This window comes from Serinus canaria, chromosome 1 (assembly GCF_022539315.1).
Source record: "Serinus canaria isolate serCan28SL12 chromosome 1, serCan2020, whole genome shotgun sequence".
NCBI classification, from domain to species: domain Eukaryota; kingdom Metazoa; phylum Chordata; class Aves; order Passeriformes; family Fringillidae; genus Serinus; species Serinus canaria.
Window position 1 is genome coordinate 32,780,983 of NC_066313.1, and position 26,334 is coordinate 32,807,316.

The 26,334-nt window shown below is 38.3% G+C and overlaps 1 protein-coding gene across 3 annotated transcripts in view; it reads left to right on the top strand.

Moving 5' to 3' along the window:
- Window positions 1-2,970: 2,970 nt before the first annotated feature.
- The window catches only part of DLG2 (discs large MAGUK scaffold protein 2), a 486,684-nt gene continuing 463,320 nt past the window's right edge, over window positions 2,971-26,334 (top strand). The window contains exon 1 of one of the 3 annotated variants that reach the window (XM_030234136.2): window positions 2,971-3,103. In XM_030234136.2, the coding sequence (XP_030089996.1) occupies window positions 3,041-3,103 (63 nt within the window). In that variant the 5' untranslated portion in view covers window positions 2,971-3,040. The remainder of the gene's footprint in view (window positions 3,104-26,334) is intronic. The other 2 variants (XM_030234140.2, XM_030234138.2) reach the window with 2 other exon arrangements.

Below are 26,334 nucleotides of genomic sequence, written 5' to 3' on the forward strand. Positions count from 1 at the left end.
ATAGGTAGGAATAGCTTTGGATTGCTGTGCAGATGTTGTCCTGAAGCACACTGAGGTAATGCATTCATGTAGCACTCAATTTGTGTTGTCATGCTCTGCCCCGAGCTTTAACAAGGATCTACTGTTCACAATAGATGAGATAATCAAAAGGTGTTATCCTTTAGCTCTCTTCAGACTGAGACCATCTGAGACTGAAAGATTGTGCTGCCTGCTTATCTCATCTTTAAATCACATCAAATTGCCCAGACATTTGTTTAATGCATTTGCAATCTACCATCTTTTTGTTGTCTTCCTACAGCATTACTGTGGGCAGAGAACCTTCTCAGTAAGTACTTAGTACTTACACCATTATTTCTAAGGCACTAAAAAAGCATAAAGACCTATTTTGTACTTGAAAGGGTAGGCTTGAAAGTAGGAAGTAGACATGTCAGAGAGGGCACTTTAACAAAATACTGGCTTTGGCAGCCATATGTGCTTAACTGAGTGAAATGAGTGTGGGAGGGTTAAGCAGGTTAGTGCCAGGTAGGCAGGCAGCTGGGAGCACTCCCCTCAGCATGCATTGCACGGGGGGCTTGGTGTGATACAGATGTGCTCTGGATCAGAGCTGGTGCTCACAATCATGCAGACTGATTGCTGTCTCTAAGGACAAGACAGATAGGCTAGGACAGCCAGCAGTATCTGGGAGCCTGAGCCCATTAGGATAAGGCACTGCTCAGAAGTCTGTGCCCTTTTATGATTTTTTCCTTCACTGAACTTTTCAAGACTTTGAATGGCAAAGGGGAAGAAAGTGGAGAGAACAGATTGTTTCACTTAAGGTGAGAGCTCCTCTCCAATGCTTGGAATGGGATTTTGGCACATTGCTCATTATTCTTGTCTGGAAGCAGAAAGCATTTTAGAGCTTTTGGGTTCAGTTCAATGTAGATCTGCTTCCCCTAGAGCCACAGAAAAATAACTGGAGTCCTTGGAGTTACTTGTTCTGGTGCATCACTGTGTGCAGGGCAGAGATGTGTTGTGCAAGTCTGTGTATATTAAATCTTTTCTGCATTTAGCTGTGGGGAGTGGTGGAGAAACAGACCTTCAATCAGCTTTGGTTTTACTTCTGGGAGGTCTAGGCATGAAATATGGTGCTTTTTAGGATGCTTGAATAATGAGAAGCAGGGACTTCCTTGCTTTTGTGGTCCTTTGTCTCCTTATGATCTTTTCTGTAAGTTCACATGAGTTCATTCTAGCATCTTTGTGGTGTCTTCTGATGTGTGACGAGACAACCAATGTACACGGCTTGGCAAAATTCAATTTGCAGGAAGGTGTAGAAGAATCTTTGATCTTTGATTTGGCAGGTCTTTGAGGCTGCTAGATGTATGAATCAAATAAAAGTATTTTCAGTGAGTTGTGCAGAACAGAAATTTTAAAAATAACTGTTGACTGGGATCCCAAAGGAAAGTTAAATGTAAATGTAATTTAGACAGCAGTATTGACAGCCCTGGAGAAGGCTGAAATGTTCTGATTTTTGATGAAAATGAAAGATAAATATTTTGACATCTTCAAGGAACACTTTCTCAATTTTCTACTGGTTAGAGATCTCAAAAAGTTTCTGTTTTCTTGAAACACTCAGATTAAATTTAAAAACTTCAAAGTGTTTGGAACGATGCTATTTTTTATTCTTGTCCTATAAAACTATCACCAATGTTTTTATTTTTTTAAATTTACTCTAGTGCGTCTGTTGTCAAAGTTTATCTCACTAGCTGTATGCAGCCTCAATTCTTCCCCTGGTTTTTCCAGTGCCAAAATCCTCTGCAGTGAAAAATTTCCTTCTGCCACCATCTTTGTCCTATCAACTGGGCTTTGCACTCAAATGGAATTGATTTTTTTTCACATAGAATTAATTAATTAACTGAAGCAGGTTAGACTGGCCATTCTTTATTTTAGATTGTAGTGTTTGCTATATTTTTTTCTGCTTCTGAATATCTTGTAGGTTTAAGAAGAATAACTCCTTGTCCTTAACTTCCTATTTCCTTATAGTTCCTTTATCTTTTGATCAAAATGGATATAACCCAATCCTTTATGACATTGCTGAAATGGACCTTTTCATGACTCACATTGCAGTGAAGCATTTGTGTAATCAGGTTTGATGTGGACTCTCACAGACCTTTCAGCCGAATTCTGTATGATTCTGTATCAACCAGTGAGGGGGTAGATGATCTTTTTTCTACAATGTCTTCTCTCACAATAATTCACATTTGTTAAAATTTCTATCTTTACACTGTTCCAGTGTGGTAGAGTATTATTCTTTTCATTTTTAGAGTGAGCAGCTGGCTTGCAAAGAGTAAATAATCTCATGCAGAAGAATTTTAGCAGAACTAAGGGAGAAAACCTGGTTCTTGGTCTGCTGTGGTTTGGACTCTCCTCTCTTTGCTTTGCTTGGGCAACAGAAATGTGGTGAGTCAGTTCCAAAAACAAGAAGATGTCCTCCTTGTCTCTGACTCTAGGAAGCAAGAATTGCAGACAGTCCTGGATAAAGACTTGTTATCTATCCCTCATACTTAGTAGCAGAACATCTTATATTTGTAGGAATTAACTACATCCTTTTCCTTCATATTTCTTCTCTTTTTCATTTTGGCAGGAAAATATTGCTTTTTCAAACCTATGTCTAGCATCTAAAATGTTCAGCATTATTCTTAAAAACTTGCCTCTGAAGTGATTTAACTTCACAAGTTATTCTGTTGAACTTTGGGACCTTTTCCCAGGAGCTGTGAGGATCGCAGCCTAGAAAAGCTGAGGACAGGGATAAAGAGAAGAACTGAAATGAAAACTGGCAGAAGCCACTGTCTGTTGCATTTGTTGTCCACATGTGGGTTCCTCTCTAAGAAGCATTAAAAAGCCAGTCAGTAGGGGCTGGGTGGGAGGGGCTGCTCAGCTGGAACATGATCCAGTCAACAGCAGAATATGGCTGGGGATGATTCCAGCCAGGAGAGGGGAGCTGCTGCTTTGGCAGAGGCTGGGAGAGGGACTGAAGGCAACCCAGCCTGAGAGATGACAGGGAATGGTGTGCATGGACTCTGCTGCTGTTCAGGAATGTGCTGCTGAGTGGGCTCAACCCACACAGGTACACGTGTCTGCCTGCAGGGAGATGCTGGCATGAGATTACAGCTATCCTCTTAGATCTCATCACTTGTGATTCCTTAATGCTTCATACTTCAGTGCAACCTGGCTTCTTGTGCATGAGGCTTTTCTGGAGAGCTTGGGCAATGGCAAGGGCTAGCTACATTCACCTTGAACTTTTAAATAATGCTGGGTCAAAGCTGTCAGTGTGATTCTCTGGTTTGGTGCCTATAACTTGCAGTGTTTCTGTTTAAACTGACTTTTTAATTTTGCTCTTGGGGCTGATAAAGCGAAAGTGAGATTTAAGGATGCCTTTGAAAGGAAAGACAGCTTGTCATCAGCCAGGAAGGAAATAATGTTTAAGGTGGGATGATATATATTCCCATGCATGTTCCTGCAACTGTGTTTTTGGGGTTCTTTGGTGACTAGCAGTGAGATGAACAGCTCTTTATAGGCTGCCTGACTTGCTGTTCCTAAAAAGAAATCATGTGGAAATTATGCATGTCAGTGCCCAAGTGTAGGTGGCTGTATGGACATTTCCAGCCCTCCTGCTTCTCACTGGATCTGGACAGGAGAGCTCTCACAGGACTGAGTGAGAGTGCGATCACATCTTCCTGGCTTTGGCCATGGTAAGCCATGTGGCCACTCCCTGGGTCAGAGATTTTGAGCTCCAGTCAGTGTGCAGATTCTCCAATTTCCTGTGTTTTGGTTACCAGCTCATTTTGTGCCTTTATTCGTCCCCACCCAAAACAGAGATTGAGTCCACCATCACACAGGGTTATGTATAAATAACAAAAAAACAAATGTACTTACATGCTGCGGGGTGGGAGGCACACACACAGAGCTGCAATAGAAGTGCTTCCACACTGAATTCAGTTTTGCTGAGGATTATATTTGGCAAGTGCCTTGCAAGATGCACTGGTGACACACATAAGCAGTGCTTGCAGTCTGTGGTTCCTCCTTTTTTTCTCTCCCCAAGGATAAATTTTGTAGTTTATATTATTTCCCGTAGGAGTACTTGCCATGCAAATGTATAACTGTGCTACATACGCAGCGCTTTGATTTGATACAAGTCTGAGCAGCGTAATGGCACATCAGAGGGTTTGATACACCATTTTGATTGTGATTTCTTAACACAGCAGGAAGAAATTTAAAAGTTTCTATTAGAAAGGTGAGGCAGAAAGCAATTTGTGCTGAACCAGGGACTAATAGGCAATAAACTGGCATTTTTCAGATTTTTACTTATTTTTTTAAGGCTGCTAAGGGTTGTTGTATTACTTCTGTGACTCACTGGAGTTTCCTATGCACCAGCAGAAACTAGAGCTGAAAATCAATTTTTAAAATCAAAATTAAGTGCTGTAATTATGTTTTTCTCCATTCGAAGACTTAACAAATAGAAGAGGAAAAAGAACTGCCTAGATTTAAAACTTAGTCTGTTACGCCATTACGCTGTAAAGTGCTGGAATGCATTCCTGTGTACGGGGATGTGCTGAGTCTCAGTGTCTAGCACAGCACTTACTTTATTTCCATTTCCCATCCTTCCACAGTTAAACCTCTATTTCAAGCAATTTTGTAGCAGACCTCCTCATCCTCTCTTCTCTTGACCTGTTGCACCACAGGTAGAAGGTTGAGTGCCATCTACCCCACCAAATAATAGAAGAGCAGAATAATGGCAGTGATAATTGCATGGCAGAGTGCAGGCACAAAATATTTGGTGCCTCACACTTGAAAAATGTCCAGAGGAAAAAAAATGCTTCCATTTTATTTTTTTATTGCTCTGAAGTCTTGTGACATTGTGTATGAAATTCTTAATGCCCTCTGCTGGGAGACAGCTCTGCTATGCATCAGGAAAGGTGACAGAAGAGATGTCTGCATGCAGTACCTTCTGTTTTAAGAGGAAATTAGACCTGGGGCAAACTTGTAATGTCACATCTGGGTTTCTGAAAGCATGATTTCTAAAGAGAAATTATTTGGCTCAAGAAATATTAAAGGAGTAGAAAAATTTAAATTGGAAGAGAAGAGTATGAACCGCTGTCATCCCTAATATGCAGCACTTCACTTCCACTTTTTTTTTTTTCCCATTTTATCCCATCTCTTCCTTCATCTTGTGCTTCTTTTTTTTTTCCCCTGTTCCCTTCTGTGCAACATTTCTTTGTCAGGATAAGTGACTGTTCTAGAATCATTGCACTATATTCTTGCCATTTACTTAGATGTTCCAAGGAAGCATTTAGCTTTTAAGAAACTCAGATTTCATCTTTAACACTCAGGACCAAGAGCTAGAGTTTTAAAATTTTTATTGTAGAAAAAAAATTGTTATGAAACATCATAACTGGTAAAAAATAGCATAACTAGAAATTTACATACTCTGCAGTGGTGGGGCTGCACCTTGAATCCTGTGTTCAGTTTTGGGCCCCTCACTACAAGAAAGACACTGAGGGGCTGGAGCATGTCCAAAGAAGAGCAGTGAAGATGGGGAAGGGTCTGGAGCACAAGTCTGATGAGGAGTGGCTGAGGGAGCTGGGGGTGTTTATCCTGGAGAAAAGGGGGATCCGAGATTTATTCCTCTCTATAAATGCCTGAAGGGAGGCTGTGGTGAGGTGAAGGCTGGTCTCTTCACTCAGGTAACAAGTAACAGGATAAGAGAAAATTACCTCAAGTTTCATCAGGGGGGATTTAGTTAAATGCTGGGAAAAAAATTCCTCATAGAAAGCCTTGCCAAGCATCAGAACAGGCTGTCCAGGGAAGTGGTTGAGTCACTGTTCCTGAAGCATTTATAACGTGTAGATGTGGTGCTTATGGATATGGTTGGACTCGATAATCTTTCCAACCTCAGCCATTCCGTGATTCTATTCTGTGATAATCCTTCAATCTGTCACAGGCTGTGTTATGCCCTGGCCAAAAAAGAAGTCTTAATGTGTTCTGGTGGTGCTGACTCTTACTTTTGTGAGAGTGCCCATGGGTTTCCTATAAAAATATTCTTTGCTGCATTAGGAGGAAAAACATTGGTCCATTTCCCATTGTTTAGAGGGAAGAATGAAAAATCAGGTCTTTACTAAACCTTGGGTCTTCCATCTACTTAAAGAATAGTGAGATCTGAGTGCCTACAATTTATATCTTCTGGACTGAATAGCAGACATTTAGATTCCTGTCTGTCCTAGTATTCTGGTCATTAAAGAGTATGTCTTGGCATCCTGTAGCTGTGTAAGATAATTAGTTGTGCTGGGGATGGGAAATGGTTGCTTGTACAGTGAGCCAAATCAATATCTGTTGTTGCCTTGTGCTAATAAAAACAAAACTAGCTACCTTAGATTCTCAGCTGCAGCTCTGCTCCTGTACCCACAGCTGTGGAATGTTAACAAATAAACCTTGAAGTGCTTGTTTCATATCTTAAGTATTTCATTTTTAACTTGTTCCATCTCCTGCCCATTTCACTGGAAACAGTTCTGCAAACCCTGAATACTAATCTTTCCATCCATCCTCCCATTCTTACAAGGAAGGCATTATTTATGGCTGAACTGTATTTGTATTTCAAATGGCCCTGTCATCACGTTTTATGACTACTGTGTGTATATACTCAGATAGAGGTTGGAGAGAACCAGAATCCACAGCTAACATCTATCTTCACCACAGGTGTGTGAGGGGGAGGTTGACACCCCACGTGTGTGCAGTGAGAAGTTATCCCTTAACAAGGGAAAATTAATGCTCTGTCTAAAGCAAAGCCAGGCTTCTTCCCGAGTGCTGCTTAAGTAAAGCAGCACTGTTAAAATTGAAAAAGGAGGCAAACTGTCAGAAGTACTGGTGATACTCAGTGCACACAAACAGTTGGCAAGGTGTTTGAAACAACCATCTGTTTCAGTACCCAGCATCAAGTGCCTTTGCTTGCGATGTTGGGGAGCCATGTCATAAAAATAATACCATTCAACAGCCTAACAGCTCTGTGCTTACACCCATGTGCCCACTTGTGGTAAGACCATTTCTTCTCATAGAGCCAGAAGAATGACATTTAATGTATGGTTTGGGTGTGTTTTGGTTTTCCAAAAACCACCCGCTCATTTGCAGCGAGAAGCTCCTTGTAAAACCTGCTCTTAACTGATTATCTCCGGTCTGTGATAATATTGCTGCTCAATGGCATGCATCTCTCTGTCCTTGTAATGTAGCACTTCAGTGAGCAAGCTAAAGTATGTATTACTCCTGTGAGGAGACAGCAGCTGGGAGTTCCAATTCTTCTAAAGCAGCTCAGCTTGTAGCACTTCTGTAAAATGCAGCCTTCGTTATGGTTACAGTAAAATATTCATAATCATAAACTCCCTTGGTACCAGTACAGCCCTAATAAACCTGCTATTGGCAATGTATGGCAGACTGCTGCCTGATGGAGCTGTAAGGAAATGGCTTGCAGTCTGGCCACTGCTGTATTTGAGGGTTTGGATAGATCTGCAAATGCATGCAAACAGTTAAAGTGTATTTCTGATTAGAGTCAGGATTAGGTATTTGGCGAGATTTATTCTTCCCGATCTAACATTTTCAGTGGGTGGAGAAAATTACCTCCCTATTGCTTTGTCATTATTTCTTAAATGAACAATGTATTCTATTTTTTTTCCTTTAAGTGGGATGAATTGGGGCTTTTCATTAATCCCTAATTTTCCTGAATAAATAGTTCGGTAAAGCTGCTAATGTTGATGATAAAAGTCATAAAAAGGAAGTTTTATTGCTTGATGAGTATTTCCTTCGATTTTCTCAGCTTCTGAATATACATAAGACTATATAAGTAGTTGTTTGGGAGAATGTACCCTTTTTTGGTGTAGTGCAATGATTTCAAATTATGCTTATTCTCTTCATAAAAGCATGGGAGCAGAGTGGGAGAAGTGGGAGTGTTTATGCTTATACTATGTAAGATTTTTTTTTTCTGTTCCTTTAACATTTATAGTGTTGGTTAAGCTATGTAATGATGTTGCTTCTCCTTTTCTGCACTTTTTTTTTTCTGTCATTGTTTCCTTACAATGGTATTGCAGCTAGAAACAAGGTCTCTGACTTCTTCCTAAATATTTCAGGCCATCTTTCTTCCTTCTCTTGTCTACCCTTCTCTCTGTTTTTGGACAACGTCATCCCACAAATAAGGAGAATGGTGAGGGTCTGCTATATGGCATAATAAAGGTTTTCTCTCCTTGGAGAGTCCATCTCACTATCAGCCTAGATTTCTGAGAGCTAAAGTGGTGTTATGGAAAGACAGCTCTTCTATAGTAATCATATTCTAAATGAGACAGGAATTTACTCTATCTTGTGGTCTTAAACATTTCTGGCTGCCAGGATTAATTAAATATTTGAATTGGAAGTAGTTAGGAAGTATTCCCTTCCCAGAAATACCACCAGTTAACAAATATTTTGTCAGAAGGTTTTAGATGTCAAGCAAGAATCAATCATACACCTTGGAGTTACCTTGAAAAAAGCCCTCACTATCTAAGAATTTCAATTTAGTTAACCAACTTACCATTTTAAAATGTGTTGAGGAATTCTTTGAACTCCCTATAATCTTAACAGAACTGAGGAGTATGTGCCTTCAGGCTCAAAGCTTGAGCAGTGCCATCCAGTACTTTGGATGTTCTATCTAAGTTTTAAGTGGGAGTAGAATAGTTTCCCTTTTGATTTCATGTGCTCAGGTGAAAATAGTTTCAGCCATTCTCTGAAAATCCTGTGGCAGAAAAGGTGTTTTCTTGGCCCCAAGAGCCCTATACTAAATTGCTCTGCCTTTACTTCCTATGCCATGAATCAATTAATTTTGGATTGCTCTTTATCACGGAACAGCAGAGTAGAAATTGTTCCTGCATGTGTGCGTTCCAAATCCAATGCTGCAGGCAGGACAGCAGTGGTTCTCCTGATGTTGGTATCTCCACACTTGTAGGTGGGAGGGCATTGGGCAGGACTTGTCTTCTAAGTGCTATCAAATACAACATATAACTGTAAACCTTGCAATTTGCAGCCTTGATACTGCATCTGACTGGGAAGGACATCTGGTTTGTCATATGTCTGGGGAGAGAAGAGTGTGTTTCTGCTTATTGTTTAGCCATTATAACTGAAGAGAGATGCAGGGGTTAAAGCTGAAGTGTGTGACAAAAGGAAAATAGTGCATTGCTGTTTTGCTGCAAAAATAGATGTTCAAAGGCACTCCCCAGCTCCTAATGCAGAATAGCATGCAATTAAAGGAAGAGGGAAGAGCATGCTTAGGTAGGACAGAAGTTTGGAATTTGGAAAAAAATCTCTCAGGTTTCTGTTTTGTGAAGGCATTATCAAAGAAAAACAGAAGCCCTTGACTGAGTCTTAAATCCTTCAGCAGAGCATGTGTGACATCAGCAAGGGAACTGAGCAGCTCTGATGCCTGTCTGTTGTGAACTGAAACTAGATAGCAGAAATATCTCTGAATAGACCCCGGACCGCAAGAACAAAGTAAAATCAATTTTCCTTTCATATCTTAATTTTCCTGAAACACATGAAACACCTGTTCTTTCACCTTAACAGTTAATACACATTTCTATTTTTGGCACTTTTGTACCCCTTTGCTTTCCTGCAGTGCTGTGTATCTCATTTTCGAACTGCTGCTGCTTCTGTTGCATGCTGGCAAATCGAAGAGAACCAAGGAGTTAATTTTCAGAACAGGAGAAGAGGAGGTGAGCTGTCTGCTACAGTAGTTTACTGCAGCTTCCTTTCATACTGACACATATGTAGTTTGTGGTGACAGTGCTAAAGAACTGCAGACAGGCACTTAGCAGACTGGATGTGAGCTGGATACAAAGATGCCTCACCCTGGACTTCCTGCTGGCAGTATGTAAATACACCTGCAGACTGGCCACACTGGGTGGTTTGTTTTTTCTCAGAAGGCAGCATGAGAGGACTTGACAAAGCAACAGCATAGTTAAGACCTCAACCAGCATTAGATCTGTATCTCAGTTGTGGGGGAAGTTGTTTTGTTTTTTTTTCCTCCTGGTGTGTGTGTGCTGCATATTCAGACTGAAATCTTCATCACTACAATGTTTGCCTCTATCTGGTATGCCAAGAAGCTGGGACGCAGGTTTGTGCATAACGCCAGGAAAGCAAAAGCAGAGAAGGTACGTTCCTAGTGGGAATATAAAGCCTTATGTCTCCTGCAAGCTGCCTGCTGGCATCCTGTTGTGTGTCTGCTTAGCTTTTTAAAATACCATGAAAAACGACCTCTTGCTATTCCTGATTTCATGCGAGAAACCTTCAATATTTTGCATAATATTAAATACCAGGGAGAAGAACCTTTCAAAAGTCTTTATGTCCTCTTTTGATTGTTTTTCTTCCCAAGATAAACAGCTGTACTTCTGGTATGCCTGTGTTAAGGGAGCACTCCAGTGAACTTGTTGCTGTGCTGCATTATTTTTCCTTGTACCATATCAGGCTCTTAAACAGCCGCTGATTGTTTGCTGCCTGTATATTTTTTTTTCTAGTGTGGTACTAATGAGGATGGAATAACATGTTAAGCATTTATAATGTTTGAGATTTTTGTTTCATGGTACTTGTTGAAACTGTGCTGCAGCGTGGATCCCTTTTATTTAAAAAAGGTATAGGTATGTCAAAATGGTCAGGACTATATTTCAGTATTTTTCTCTCATAAAATTGGACTGTATTTAACTGGCTGCTTTCTGGAAGCCCTTGTAGGTAAGAGTCTTCTGCCCTCTTTCTCCCTGAGCAAAACTTAAGCAGTTTTAGAATTTGCAGTAATGATAATTAGGGGATATCAAGGCAATTGTGTTTTGTTTTAAGCATAGAAAATATTTAGTTAATGGACCTGCAATCCAATTTTTTCTACATTACCAGACAAACCATTTTCAAAATGGGACCAATTCCTCTTTCATAAACTCAGATTTTGATTGGGGTGAAAAAACTTCAATGTAATGTTATAAAGTTACCTCATTAGTCTAATAATGATGGCTTCCTGTTTTCCTTGTCTCTGATGTAGTCAAAGACTTTCTAAATGGGCTGCTTTATCGTGTCTTTAATATGTCTTATGCTATGTAACACAGCCACCAATCCACTATCGTTCCCTGAATTCCTTTGAAACTGGGAAAGTCTTTCACTTAGAGAAAATTATTAGCAAAAAGATATTATATTTGTGGTAGAGGGGAGGGTGGGGAGAGGTTTGCTTTTTCTGCAAAATATTCCCAATGGTAAAAAAGGTTCTGTGTGGAAATTTTGAAATTTGAATATGCAAGTCATTGGGAAGTTACTTAAATGGTAGGGATTTATATATTTCACATTATATACAGGAGGGGGAAATAGAAATATAGCAGAGAGCTATACATGGGACTGTCAAACTTTCTCTGCCATCAATCACATTTCCATAAAGAGAGCATCATATGAACTCTCCTGCTGTTTGCAGATTGCTCTGGGAGGAAAAAAAGTTGCAGCCTGGATCTTCCTTAGTCTTGAGGGGCTCCCTCCAGAGGCATACTTGCTCTCAGGTTCAGGCTTCCTCCAAGATGACAGAGGCAGGATGAGTGGACACATTCCACTCCTGACACAATGGGGCTCACTCGGCAGCTTTAAAAACAGATTTGGTGTGCACTGCTTAAAGCATATATGGTCATAGATTATTTCAATAACCTTGAAAAATTTCATAAAGCAATGCCAGAGTATTCACTGAGAAAATATTTTCTTCTCTGCAGTCTCGTAACACCAACTAAAAGAATGCTTTTTAAAATTAGTCTCTTTTCCTCTTTATTTTAAGTACTTTAACTATTTCTGCATAGATTTATTATATTGCTACTTGTTCATCCCTATAGCACTTTCAAAATAACCGACAACTTAGGTCCATGCTATTTAAGCTTTCAAGCTATGCCTAACAGTTTTTAGGAAAAAGCTTTTTCATATTACTCTTGCATGCTATTAGCATATTTGCATGGGAATTCTTTTTTTGCAAGAAGACAGTAAATATGCAATAAACACCTTGTAAAATGTTTACTTATTGACTTACACAAAACATAAAATTTCTTTCTTGGATGTTTATTCTGCAGTCAGGGCTCATTTATAATTTTTACATTTTTTTTCCCTGCAAATTAAACTCTAGCAAATGCAGAAAATCCCATTCCTAGCAGGATGCTATTTCAATAAGTGCCATTAATGATTGGAAGCTGATCAGCACTGACATCTTCAGTGCAGTGTCTCGGTTCCAGGAGAACACAGATAGAATGTTAAAATATATATCTATCAAAAAGTAAATTCAAAATACCATTTAAGTTCATGTCTTTCTTTGGTTTTGACTTTTTTTTTATAATGGTTGAATAATCAAATTATTAAGCAGTTTCACCTTTTCTTTTCTCCCCTTGAAGAATAATTAGCTTTTTTTCTCCATGTGCATGATCTGAATGATACATTGTTTTCTTAATGTGCTTTTGGAGGTAGTAACATACAGCAGTATTTTCTAATACCACATGTGTGCAAAAAGATATACTTGCAGAAAAGATCTGGATAGTAGAAATCAGAAGACTGAGGCTCCAAAACAGATTTTTCTGTTATGCTTTAGTTCTTTGCATAAGTACAAATCAGGAATTTTTTAAGGGCTGTTTCTAAGAAACAGAAATTTTGTATGAGCCTATTTGTTTTCACAGGACGAGGAAGAAAATGGGGGATGGTTACAACATGGGTTGCTGTGTGTGCACACACATATGCACAACCTGGCAGTGTAGCTCCATAAAATGCCAAAACTTTGGGCCTGGATTGTGCAGAGAGAGGACATGAACTTTGATCTGCCTTGGATCCCACTAGGATCTCCTCCCAGGTCCTCTTTAGGGGAGCAGAGTTTCCAAGGTGTGAAGAGTGCTGTGCTGGGGGTGCACACAAGGACAAGGGGAAGGCAGGTGCCCCTGCCCAGCTCAGGGAGGTTGGAACTAGGTGATCTTTAAGGTGCCTTAAAACCCAAGCCATTCCATGGTTCTGTGGTGACTAGGGCAGTCCTTGGTAGGGAGAGATAAGGTGGCATTGATGTGACAGCTTGGTGCTCCTGTGTGAGGGTGTTTGGTTGTGCCCATGTGGGTGAGATTGGCTCACAGTGGCTCCAGAGCTCTGCACCTTGTCCAAAGTTGGAGCTCCTGTCCCCATCCCTCCCATGTCACCATACCTTCCCACTCATCTCCCCATACCTGAATATGGCAGTCACTGCTCCAGGGGACCTGGCATGCAAATTGCCTCTGAGCGAGTGGGATCTGCGTGTTGTTGGTACTTTGCAACCTGCAGCATTGCAGCCAAGGACTGGGGGCTTGGAGGAGCTGGAGAACTGATCCCTTGGGGAAATGGCAAAGGATATCAGCAAGCAGCAGAGTTGGGAGACCAAAGGAAAGAGGGAACTCTGTGGTAGTTCCTGGGCTTGCTTTCTTATCTTCCTAACCAGTACCTGCTGTTGAGTGCAGCACTACTGCTCCTGCCCTGCCTTTTCAGTTCTTGCCCCCTCTCCAGCCTGGCATTTCCTTGGAGTCTGTGCTTAGACAAGTGGAAAGGCTCATTAACACCAAACTCTCATTAACACCCACATACAACTGAAGAGCACCAGGGTTCAAGGCCAGGCTGAATGGGGCTCTGAGCAACCTGGGCTAGTGGAAGGTGTCCCTGCCCATGGCAGGGGGGTTGGAATGAGATCACCTTTAAAGTCCTCTCCAACTCAAGTCACGCTAGGATTTTATGACTTCCTGGTAAATATTAGGCTTCTGTAAGCCAAACATAAATTCTCACAGTTAAAATTTCATCTGGAGAGTGATGAAGACATCTAGGAATAACAGGATGAATGGCAGCTGTAGGTGTCTTAAATGGTTCTTTCAAGTTGACTGGTGTGCACCAGTATTTTTATCTGAGTCATACTTTCAGGATATATTTTAAAAACTTATTTTAATTCTGAACTGAACCAAAATATTTTGAAAAACCTTTACATTTGGAAAGTTGTACTTTTTTTCATTTTTTTTTCCCTAACCAGTCCTGGCTAAAACTTCTTGTAAGTAAAATGGGATGCCTGTTAATTGCTCTTAATGTTCTCATTTTGCCATTTTTTGCCAAATCTTAAGCATGTTTCTTTACTTTTTTTTATTATTAGACTAAACCATAAACTCTTTCCAGTATGTACTGCACTTTTTATCTACAAATTCTATCTCCATCTGGTTGTCTTGGCTTGATAGCTGGTGTTACTCTTTCCTTCAAGTAGTGAGACATTTAGTGTACAGGGCTGCCACTAATGCTGCCTGAAAACAGTTGAACTCCTTTCAAGTCATCACTGGTCTTACCTTTTTTATTGCTTTGAGTTTGTCACATGAAAGGATTATTGTTATGAGAGTAAACATGATCACTTGAACCTTGGAACTAAAATAACTTGAGGCAAAGATTGATGTCTTGAATTTTTCTCATTAAACCACAATCAAGCAGAAATCAAGAGATGTTAACTGCATGTGGTTATGCTACAGAGATAAGTATTCTAAATGGTTGGAAGAAGTACAGAAAAGTAACTGAACAATTAATCATGTTGATCTGAGAGAATGAGCTGAAGTTCTGATAATGCTTCACTGTATTGGTAGAATTAGGGTTTCAAGGTTCAGTATCAAAAGTGGGAAAAGACTTGCCAAAGTTACCACAATTTAATTTTAAAAGGGGAAGTTCAGGACTGGTTTTCATGCTTGTTCAGAAGTGGAACACATTGCAACTGTGATACCCAAATTTTGAACATTGTAGAATCAGTTATGTGGGTGCCACTTAAATCTAAAGATAACAGTCAATTTAAAATGAGGTTTCTCCTTGTAGATTATTTTAGGGAGCAAAGCAACAGGGCCCATGTGAAGTGTTTAAATGAGTTGATCTTCACTATTCTGTACTGTTAGAATTCTTTTTCTAATTTTTAGAAATCAAATTTCTCATAAAGTATTTTCAGTTCTAAGAACTATGTCTTGTATTTGAAAATATTTAATTTTTACTCCATAGGGTTTAGTTCATCATTCCATTTTCACTCATTAATTAGTTGAGTGATTCAAGATAGAAGCAACTTAACTTTAAAAACAAATAGGTGTAAATGTAATGATAAAATAGAATGAAGTTTTTGGACTATCAGTGGTAAATAAAAATAAAGAGTACCCAAAAGTCACATTCACAACTAGGCAGTAAAATTTTAAATGAGTACTTTTGAAAGTATTGTAGTGCATACAGAAAGAAAAACAAACAGTTTTTCTTTCTGTGTGCTTAACTTTAGAGTTGTTTTGGTAAATCAAGTATCCTTGACTGTCAGCCTACAATTAAATATTTGCAAAAGACCCAAAAAATATGCTTTAAGAAGTTAAAACTGGGATGTGTAACAACAACAAGAAAAAGTCTATAAATGCATATTTTATAATTTTTTCAAATGTATTCTGGCAATAACAACAATTAAGTCTTCATATGAAGATGACACTTGAATTTAGATAGTTCTCATATCTGTATTTTAGCACGGCTAATTGCAGGGTGGGCATTTCTAGGATATGTATTTTTGTTTCATTTTTGCTTTGTTGACAAGTAGCTACCCATAATTTAATTTGAAAGAGATAAGAAATTAACTTGAAGCAGTAGTTATTCACCACAAAGAATAGAAACTGTGTCATTAAGAAACCATAAAACATATTCAGAGATAAACATATTTTTTCTTACATTATTTTTACATATATATATATATAATTCCAAAAAGGAGAAACTCTTTTTTCTTCACTGCATACCTTAGATTTCTTCAGGAGTCCTCTCTTTCAAACTGGAGCTTACCATTTACAGTCCACTGGGGTTGTGATGAAGTGATAAAACTTGCAGGTCTAGTTATTGCCTTGGCTAAAGGTGAAATGACTGCATCTCTAAGGGGCATCTCATGTAGCTGCCACAAGCTGTAAGGGCAATGAAGAGTTTTATTTGTGTTTGGGCAGTCAAGGGCCCTCGTGTTCCCGGTTCAATGGGATGACAAAAGTGTGTCACTTATTTGCAGAATTACCTGCTCGAACAGATGCCGGAGTTATCTCAGCCCCCTGGAGGAATCTTTTCAGATGGACTTTCTCAGTGCTCTATTTTACAGTTTTATGGAGAAATCTTTTCACACATAACTGTGTGAAGAAAAATATGCAAGCGTTCCTCTATCCAGAGCTCGCTGTCATTTGCTTTAGCACAGCTCAGTTGGAATTCTAAGACATTTTCTGATATTGTGATTTAATCCAGAAAAATATAGCTACTCAAGTCGGATTTTTTCCTTTTTTTTCTTTGCATTTTGTTATAATCCCATATCCACTAAGATTAATATATAACAGGAGGGATAAGCTGCCTAAGTAGGGATTTATTTTAACTCACTGCCACCTAACAGTCACTATACTAGTGATAATAAATGAATTTAGCTAACCTTGAAAAAATGCAGGAATTATGTTTTAAAATAAGATACTGATCAAAAGTCAACTACTGAAGTTAATCCCTTGAAATACTTAATTTCAAAGTAGTCTTTTTTTTTTTCTTTAAATGTATTTTATTTTTTTCTTCTGTGAGGGGTTTTGTTCTTGCACCTGGCCAGGCCCAGCACCTATCTGTAGCAATTAATGAGCAATAAGCAGCAGTCCTGGTTAAGTTAGTTGGTATTTTTTAATTTTTTTTTTTCTAACTAAAGATATACCTGTTAACCAGCTATGGGTGAGGTCTTTGTGAAGAATATCTTCTCTCCTTCTCTTCAGTCTAATCTAAGAGAGCTCTAGCCTTAGTTAGAGCTGGCTGCCATACATTGGTGATGCCTCTCCTTTCCCCCATGCATAATTCTGGCATGCACTGCTCTGTGCCTGTCAGGTACCACCCACAGATGTCTGTAGCATGGCACTGAAAACAGTTCTTTTCCCTTTGCCATTTTAGCCAGTGCTGTGATCATCTTAGAAACAGGTTAAGTAATTTTTTCCAGTTATTTTTCATCTCTTTTTGCTTCAAGACAAAACCGAGATGGACAGGAGCATTCAGAAAACGACAGCCACACCGATGGCTGCATTAATTGCTGCTCTGAGTGCTTAGCTGGGACTCAAATAGAATCAGATTTAATGAATAAGTGGGCTTATTATCATTGGTTACAAACTAACCTGTTTTTTCAAAGAAAAGTTTTTCTCATTTTCTATCTTCTGCTTTTATTCAATAAATAATTTATCATTTCCCCCTCCTTTTCTTTGTATAACTACTGCACTTATAGTTTGGTCTACATTGTATATCAAGTTCTGTTCAATCACAGTGTTTAGCATTTTAAATACATTTAACTCATAAGGCACTCATTATTTTCTTGGAATAGTTTTATTTCTTTGCACATATATACAGTATTCAAGTATATTATGGAAATGGCTTGTCTGATGTACAAGCATGATTCTTTTTTTTTTTCTGGTCATTACTTGCCTCTCTGTCCTTCATATGCAACTCAAAACAGTGCATAATGAATAGTTGTTTGATCTGTGTTCTGAACTGCATTTGGCATCACTTGCTGTGTTTGCAAATAGAGATCAGTTTGAAGCACTGACAAGAAACAATCTGTCCTTTGGCATTAGAGCCTCTGAAGGAAACTGAGATGAAAATTCTCATGCTGTTCCTAAGGTAAATTATCAAATTATTCTTTATGTGTTTTTAATATCCTATATGGGCCATTAGAGCTGGTACATATGTAACTTGCTCTCACTGGAAGGCAGCCTGCCAAAGTCATGTGTGTGTAAAAAGCTTTAGTAAAATTTAGAATTATTGCCATGTCATTCAATTCTCAAGACAGTTTATTTTAAATGAGGCACATTTTTTTGTGGTTAAAAAAATTCTCTGCCATACATTACTTAAAATATTGGTGCATATCAGGGAAAGCTCTGGTATAGCTCTAATATATGTTAACAGCTTCAGATGAGCAATTGGAAGGAATCAAGGGACTAGCTGGTACGTGCAGTCTGAGAGCTTTTATCACGAGGAAGGAGGCCCCAAAACCACGTGAAGCACTCACAGCATTTTCTGAAGTGCGAAGCTCCCTTTTCACAGCAGCTTACGGGTAAACAGCAGAACAAGGTTCTTCACATTTCCACCACTCCCACTACCCATCCTCTCTCCTTTCCCAGTCTGTTCAGAAATAAAATCCTTCAGACACAGATTGTATGTGCAGGTACACAGCTGGCACCACTCTTCGCTCTTCTGAGACAGCCCACATGGTACCAGCACCATGCTGAGTGCCTCATTGTGTTCTGTATTAACCACTGCAAGGCTGTGCCTTTCATGAAGATCAACACTGCAGTAACTTTGTCACTGTTAAACTGGGACTGGATTTGAAGAACAAACTTTGTGTGAAAACTTTGTTTCAATCCTAGACTGTGATTTTTTTTAATTAACTTCAGTCTGTCTTCCAGTAAGTGCTTCCATGTTTCACACAGCAATGTTTAAACTGAGCATGAATTGATGAATACCAGTGATATCACTCATCTTACTTCTAAAAAGTTTCCCTTAAAGTTACTTCGGGAAGCAAGGTCACATCATTAGGATTCTGCAGCATAATGAGAAGCATGCTACCAAGTATATACTTCTTTATTCCATTTAGAGGCTTGAAGAGCCACAACATGTTGTAATAGCTCTAGTTTTGTAATTCTATGAAATATTCTTTAGCCTTGAGACATAAGGAAGATGCAGAAGATGTGTCTTACTCCTACTCTAAACAGAACGTTCTTTTCCTCTTAGCTGGTGAATTATGTATACATGGCTGTGGTTTTCGTAGTTAAGTTTTTTAAAATTTTAGGTGAATTATTTTTGACAAGACTCTCATGTACTGTTATAAGGCAGCAAAAGGTCAGGATATTATGTATTGTTAATAAAAACAACTTGATGGTCAAGAAATATCGATTTGCTGTTTTAAAAGACATGTTCAAGATGAGGTGAAAGTGATCCTGTTGCTACCCTTTGTTTTCCAGACTATAATTATAGCCTGATAATTTCTTTGTTTGGTGTAATAATCTATTCAATAGACCCCCCCCCCAAAGTGGGACATAATGTTATTGTTCTTAATTTTCTCCAGCCTATCTGTCTTGTTTCTCCATTCTTTGTATCCATCACTGTACAGAAGGGTAAAAACCATCCCTTACCTTCCTCTTCTGAAAGCTGAGTTATATGAGTTAGAGAGACAATAAGGAGGAATAGATTAAAAAAAAAGGAGAGAAAAAAAGCCCCAGAACTCATTCTCCATATTGCTACACATTTAGCAAATTCTGAAACAATCAACTGCATATCTGTTTTGAAAGCTCACCTTAATTAGATTTGATGTGCATCAACATTTGTTGTTCAGGTTCAACACTGGGAAGGATATGTTCATCGTTAGATGTCTTTGCAAAAGCTCTGTGTGCTTTTTCCTAAACTGGAATTATAAGCAAGTTTTTGGGGTTTTTATATGAGTCTGAATGTATAAATGCAAATGGATTTAAAATATTGTACCTGGGATGTTTTGAAAATTGAATATGAAACAAAGAATTGACAGATATTCACAAGGAAGTTAAAATGCCATTACTCTAATTAGAGATGTTAGTAAGGAAATCATTGGAGCAAGACTATTACATTGCAAATGTAGTGCCTCAAAGTGCATTGCATTTTCAATTAATTTAATATGCCATTTAAAATATATTTCTGTTGAAACTACAGGAGAGACCAGACCTGACAGTAAACAGCAAATACATGATTCTTCACTTAACTGGTAAAGGCAAACCCCACAAAAAGGAGCAAGTTTCCTTCCTACCAATTGTTCTAAAATTTTACCATTATAGCCCACAATAAAGTTAGGACTATTACTGTTTAAAAGATTGTTTAATTTCAGCAGAACACCTTCAGCTTTGGTACCATTTCTAATTAAATATTTAGTCCTGTAGTAAATTAAGCATGTCATGATCTCTGCAAAGTGGTTCTCCGTTTACTGCTGCATAAATGTTTTACAAGGTGCTGTATTGTTTTGAGTAAATTAATAATGAAGATTTAGATTTTTACTGATTAATAATCTAATTCACTATTTAGGAGAAATCTAATTTAGGACTCGAAACAAAATTGAGGTAAACATCTTTGGCAGGGATCCCGATTCCCTGACAAAATCACCAAGTGATAAAAAAACAAATCAGGGTAAAAGAAATTAAGAGTTTGGAACTTCCAGAAGAAGTAGCATTTCCCTGTGAAATCTGAATATATTCCCTAAACTGCAGTGTACTTGGACTTGACTTTTCTTGTCATATCAGATCGTCAGTACAAATTCCACACAGCAAATTGCCAAATTTGTAAGATAAAGAAGTGAGAGTTTGGCATAAACAAAGAACAAACAAAAGTACTCGGATAATTAAAGTTTTGGTGGCGTTGCAAAAGTATTGTAGTATTCTCTGGAATATTGCTTCTATTTCTGAAGCCTGTAGAATAACAACAATTGATCTGTTAGGAAGTGTTCAAAAATTGAATGATCCAAATAAGGCATTGTGAGGTGGGATGGGAAAAATTCTTCACAGCAAGATTAGGGTCATGAATAGGTGTGCTGAAACAATTAGGTGTGAAAATATAGTAATGAGCAGGCTAGTGAAAACTGCATGTTCTAAAATTTGGTTGAAGTGGCTGAGGCTGATCAAATGTAATGTGAAAGAAAAGTACAATTTTCCTTGGGTACAGCAAGGAAAATCAACTCTCAGCAGCAGCTAACGGAGAGATGCCTCACCTCTTGCTCTTCCTTCTACAAGCTGAGGGAATAAAAGTGCAATTACAGGATCTGGGAGCCTCCTTGTGCACTGATGCTCTTTGGAGTGACCAGCTCTGGTTTTGCCATATGCAGCCATGTCTTCAACTCTTAAAGTTCTGACTTGAGACCCTGTAATTAGAGTCAACACTTCATAGATTCAACTGGTTGCCACCTGATGCTGAGATGAAGTTCTTTGCCAAAAACAGCTGACAGTAAGGGTGAAGTTGACAGTAAGGGTTAGTTTTTGTACCTAACATTTTTAATTTATGTATTTCCAGAACCTTTTCTGTCAGTAGTCTGCTTGTGTCAGTTGTCCTTTTCTGCTTCTAGGAAGTAGAAATTTAGTCAGAAGAACAGAACAGTTTACTGTCAGAAACACTGGGGTTTTATTTTGTATGTGTATAGAAAACGCTATGGATTTTGTTTTGGAGAATTCCCTTGGGTTCATCCTATAGTTTTTTTGGCCATTCTTCTATTATAAAGTAATTTAAAGTCAGAATTTGGTTCTTTCACAGATTTTCTGATTAGAATGACTTGAGTAGAAACACCATGGTTTATCAGGGATCAGTACCTGTCCTGCTGTGTTTCTTTGTACAAAGAGGTCATATTTGTTGAGTGGAGAGAAGATTATTTTAATTGACATAATTAACGTTTCTTGTGATTATCTTAGGCTCAGAAATGCATTTTGCTCTTTTCCAATTACAGCTTTTTCTCTGATAGAGCTATACATGCTGTGTGTAATAATGAAGGTAGTTTTGGAAGGACTTAATGTATATAATTGGAAACTAAGATGAGCAAGTCTTGTATCAGCAGGCGGGAAGGAGAGCTGGGCTGTATAATGGAAGTACAGTGTAATGGGATTACCTACAAATTTTAAACATTGCTTTCATTAAGGAAAATAATGAGCATATTTATTAAATACAGTCTCTGCTTGGGACAATATTTGTTATTATGAAAAAGCTTTTCTAATTAAGCTAGGGTCTAAAAATGTATTGAACACACTACATCAGTTTCTAGAAAATGCTTTTGTGCATAAAATTTTACTGAAATAGAAAGAGCTTTCACAGCAGAGGCAGTTAGCCAGATATTAGTATAGCTCACATCTAGCATTGACTGTAAATTTTTCTGTGTGCTTTCGATTTAGCCAAGGTCAAATAAAAGAAAAGTCATAGTCAAATATGCTTTAACATTTATCTTTTTATGAAAGCTTTTAATGAGTGTACTGTTTTTCATCGTTACATTTAGTGGAAATAAAAGCTACATTTTTTTAAGAGTATTTCCTTGCTTGAAACTACAGAAAAGTGATGTTTTAGGAATTATTGGATGGGTAACTATGACCCAAATTTTGCATGCCACCACATTAGAATTCTCGAAGGAGTCCTTCTTGTCTTTAAATATGCATCTGTGACAATCTCCATAATAGTAGAAAGTATTTTCATACCATTTAGAACATTATAAGTGTGGCTGCTATGTGGGTGCTTGGGACAAAATATTGTGGCCCCCCTGGATATTCTTTACTTTCTTTTCATTATCATTTCCAAGAATTTCTCTTTAGAAAAAGCCTTAAATTAAAGTTAACAAAAGCCTGTACTGGAAGGAGCTGCCTTCAACAAATGTTGCAAACCCTTCCGGGGTTTGAGGAGTTCTGCTGTGGTCATGCCTAGCAAATACTATTCTTTGGGCAATAAGATATTTCTTTATCTGAAGGATAGATATGGAATAGGATGTGTCTACACTGTGAATATGAATCTTAGATTTAAAATTTCTTCTATCATACTGTGCATATATAAAAATGCTGTTTCTGTTAATTTACAGAGAGAGAGTTGCCAAGGGCCATCAGAACACTAAAGAGTGAGGTGAAAAAGGCACCATTACCTCTGCCATTGCAGATGTCCTCTATCACCAGGTCCCCTACCCCATTGAGAAGTGGCTTTACATTTTCCCTGGTTGCAGTTGAACTGCCCATAGAAACCTCTCTTATCAGCTTTCGTGTCCCTTGTCAGATTAGGCTCCAAATGGACTTCAGCTTTCCTAACCACATCCCTGCATACTCAGTGTCTCCATATTCCCCCTGGGTCCTTTATCCCTACTTTCAACTCTTGCAGGCTCCTTTTTTTATAGCTGAGGTTTGTTGGGAGCTCCTTTTTCATTCAAGCAGGCCCCCTGCTATCTCACTTAACCTTCTCTTGTTGAGATTAGTTGATTCTTGAGCTTGGGAGACACAACCTCTGAAAAATAACCACCTCTCCTGGGCCCTTGTTCTATCCAGGGCTTTATTCCATGGTATTCTTCCAAGCAGATCTCAAGAAAAAAATAGTCATAGATTTGGCTTATGTGCAGTGCTCATTTTCAGGTCCAGTCTCCAGAATCTTTTGCCACACTGAGAACTGACAGAATGATGCCAACTCATCTATATCTGAACAAGTAGTTCTTGAGGGAATGTATAAAAATGGAAAATTTAATCTTGCATGCTAGGTAAAAGTGTCAATCTTTAATCACAGCTCTACCTGGTGCCTTCTCAGACGTAGATTATTTTTTTCTTCTTTTCATTACTGTAAAGAATGATTACATCTCATTCAAGGAAAAATCTTTTGGAAGTGGGAGGCGAAGAATTCAAGAAAAAAACCTCATATCATTGTGCAATATTCTCTTGTGTTCTCATAAGAGAAGTTACAGGACATCAAGAAATAATGACATATAAGATCTGGAATCCATGGTTTAGCAGTGACTCATTTTTAACTGTCCTATCTGCCTTTTTCAGGATTGTCTCTTTGCCAAGACCTCTCACAAAGAGACTTGCCTTCATATTTGTAACTTAAGAGCAATTTGCAAAATTTGGCAACAATACATTCCCTTCCCTTTTCCCATGTGGAGGGCTGTTTAATATTTTCCATTCCAGCTTTCAGCAAGTTCTCCATTACCTTGTACTTGCTAGTGACATTCCCATGCATATTTTAAAAGTTTCTTTTACTCCCCTGACACCTTCCTTCCTTTCATTATCCTCACATAAATTTGCCTGGCAAGACCACATGATAAGAGTTTCCTATTTTAATTGTTGAATGCAGATTCTGATATTGACAGCTGAATGAAGGAGTATTTTTCTCTGTTGAAGTGTTAAAGAAGAAAAATGCTATTTTGATTATGACAAAATTAATCATATTTTTTAATGCAGGTTAAAAGCAAGACAATGCAGTATTTTTGAAAAGAAATTATATTGTTGATTCTGGGTAGAAACAGAATTAATGAGGGCAATAGTTCACTAGTTATTTATCTTTTCTGCTTCAGTCATTTTACTGAAGGCCCAGCAACTTTTTATGAAATTCTGTGTCTTCAAATACAGACCATGGAGATGCATGGCTGAAGTTTGTTCACCTAGTTCATCCCTCCTTCTTTCCTTTCCTACTAATGAAACTGTTCATTCTGACAGTCCCTTGGCCCTAATTAAACACTACACCACCATCCCCACCAAAAAAAATCCCCAAAAAACACCACCACAGATTTTATAATATTTTTCAACCAATTATCCCAGTTTCTGGGATCAGATTATGACTTTACCAGGAATGTTCAAGACCACTTATTACAGCTGATTAAGTTGTCTCCCACTGGAAGATACTATTTCATGTAAAAGGTTGAATTGGATGGCTTCTGGCTTTGCAGTGAGGGCAACCCAGCCTTCCTGCAGGCTGGGTCTGAGGAGTTAGAATTGGTCATATGAAAGAAGATGAGATGTTTCCAGTACTCAGGGTGAGAAAATTCATTCACTGAAGAAACTTTTTTTTTTTCCTAAAAATCTCACATGTCAAAGGTGATGAAGAACTATGAGACACTGACAAGAGAGGAAAAATGAGAATGCAAAATCAGACTTGGTTGATTGCTTCTTTAGATGTGAAGTTTGGTTTTTTACCTTTTCCCTCCTCAGTATGAGAAAGCATTATGTTCAGGGGGATAATTTATGGCTGCCAGTTGGACAGATATTTTCCCCTTTTTTGGAAGCATCTTTAGACACTGCAAAGTGTGCTGCATGGTGAAGTGCTCTGTATACAGATAACATTTCTGGCTTCTGTGAGAGCTGAATTAAAAGGGATAAAGTGAAAGAACTTAGGAACAGGAAAACTGAGTTTAGCTTTGGAGTCATGCCAGCTAAATGCAATTAAATAGATTAGGAGCTAAGAAAAAGACATGAGAAGCTCACTATAGATGTCAGCTCAGAGAACAGGAAAGGGCAAAATATAACCAGGGGAGATGATACAGAAAAGACAGAGAAAGAGCAAGAACGTTGGAGCATGAGCAAACCACAGGCGTGACAAAGACAGGCAGTCACTAAGGGAAACTGGAAATCTATAAGGTAGGACAGAAAGGCATGGAAACATTTCTGAGAATAAAGACTCTGTGCAAATGGCCTTATACTTATGATGTAGGAGCTTGTTAGTAACCTGAGCAAAAATCAGATCAGCAAAATGGAACTCCCGACCTGGGAAGAGCCACGTTGGATGTGTCAGAGAGAAAAGTGAGATGCTGAGAATGCACAGCAGGATGCTGGATTTTGGAGCTGGCACGTTCAATTTTAAATAAATGACCTGTCCCTTCTTGTCTTAAATTGCTCTCTCAATTTCATTTTTTCAGGTTATGACATCAGTTATACCTTTTTAATTAGTCATTCATATTTTTTCTCCCAGATGTTTAAAATATGAAAAGAAAAACATTACAAGAAAAACTTGTAGTCCTAAGGAGAAAAAATGTACTTCAGTAAAATCATGAGTAATTTTCATGAGTTATGGATAACAAAATCACATGATTAAATAGTGCTTCATCATATTTGACAGAATCAGAAGCCCCAGTTAGTGAAAGATAATTTTCAATTTCAGTAGTTACATAACCTTGTGATTGTTCCCCTTTCCCATTGATTTTTTGAGTAGATTTAAGTGCTTTGGACTACTTTTGCTTATCATTTAATGGAACAAATGTATTGGACAGGCTCAGTGATCTTGTTATGAATCCAGAATATAAGCCTTGAGCTGAGCCTATGCCAAAAGATGAACCCAGTTTGCTGAAATGCTGGTGGGTCACTCTTCACTTAGGCTGGGCTATTAAAGGACAAAAAAGACCATTGCTAGTATATTCTCATGCTTCTGGCAATAGATTTTTGGCCTTCCTTGGGTACAAGAGGCTTCTAGCTTGAGGAGAGATCTTTGTTGGTCAGTTATTTTACAGCTAATTTGTCTCTAGCAATTGTGATCTTCAAAAGGCTGCTAAGGTTTGGACTTGACCATTTAACAGATTAGTGAAGTGCTCAATAAGCAAAGTTACAGTAATTGTAAATTGCCATGTGTTTCAACTAATTCGATATTCTGATCTGCAAGTATTTTCAACAAACCATGTTTCCATTCAAATATATCTTGGTGATTGTTTTGATTATGTTTTATTGATTTTTCTCTAATATTTCACAAGTAATTTGTTCAGGCTACTGCTCTGTCATTGGAAGCATCATCAAGGGCATCATACTGGAG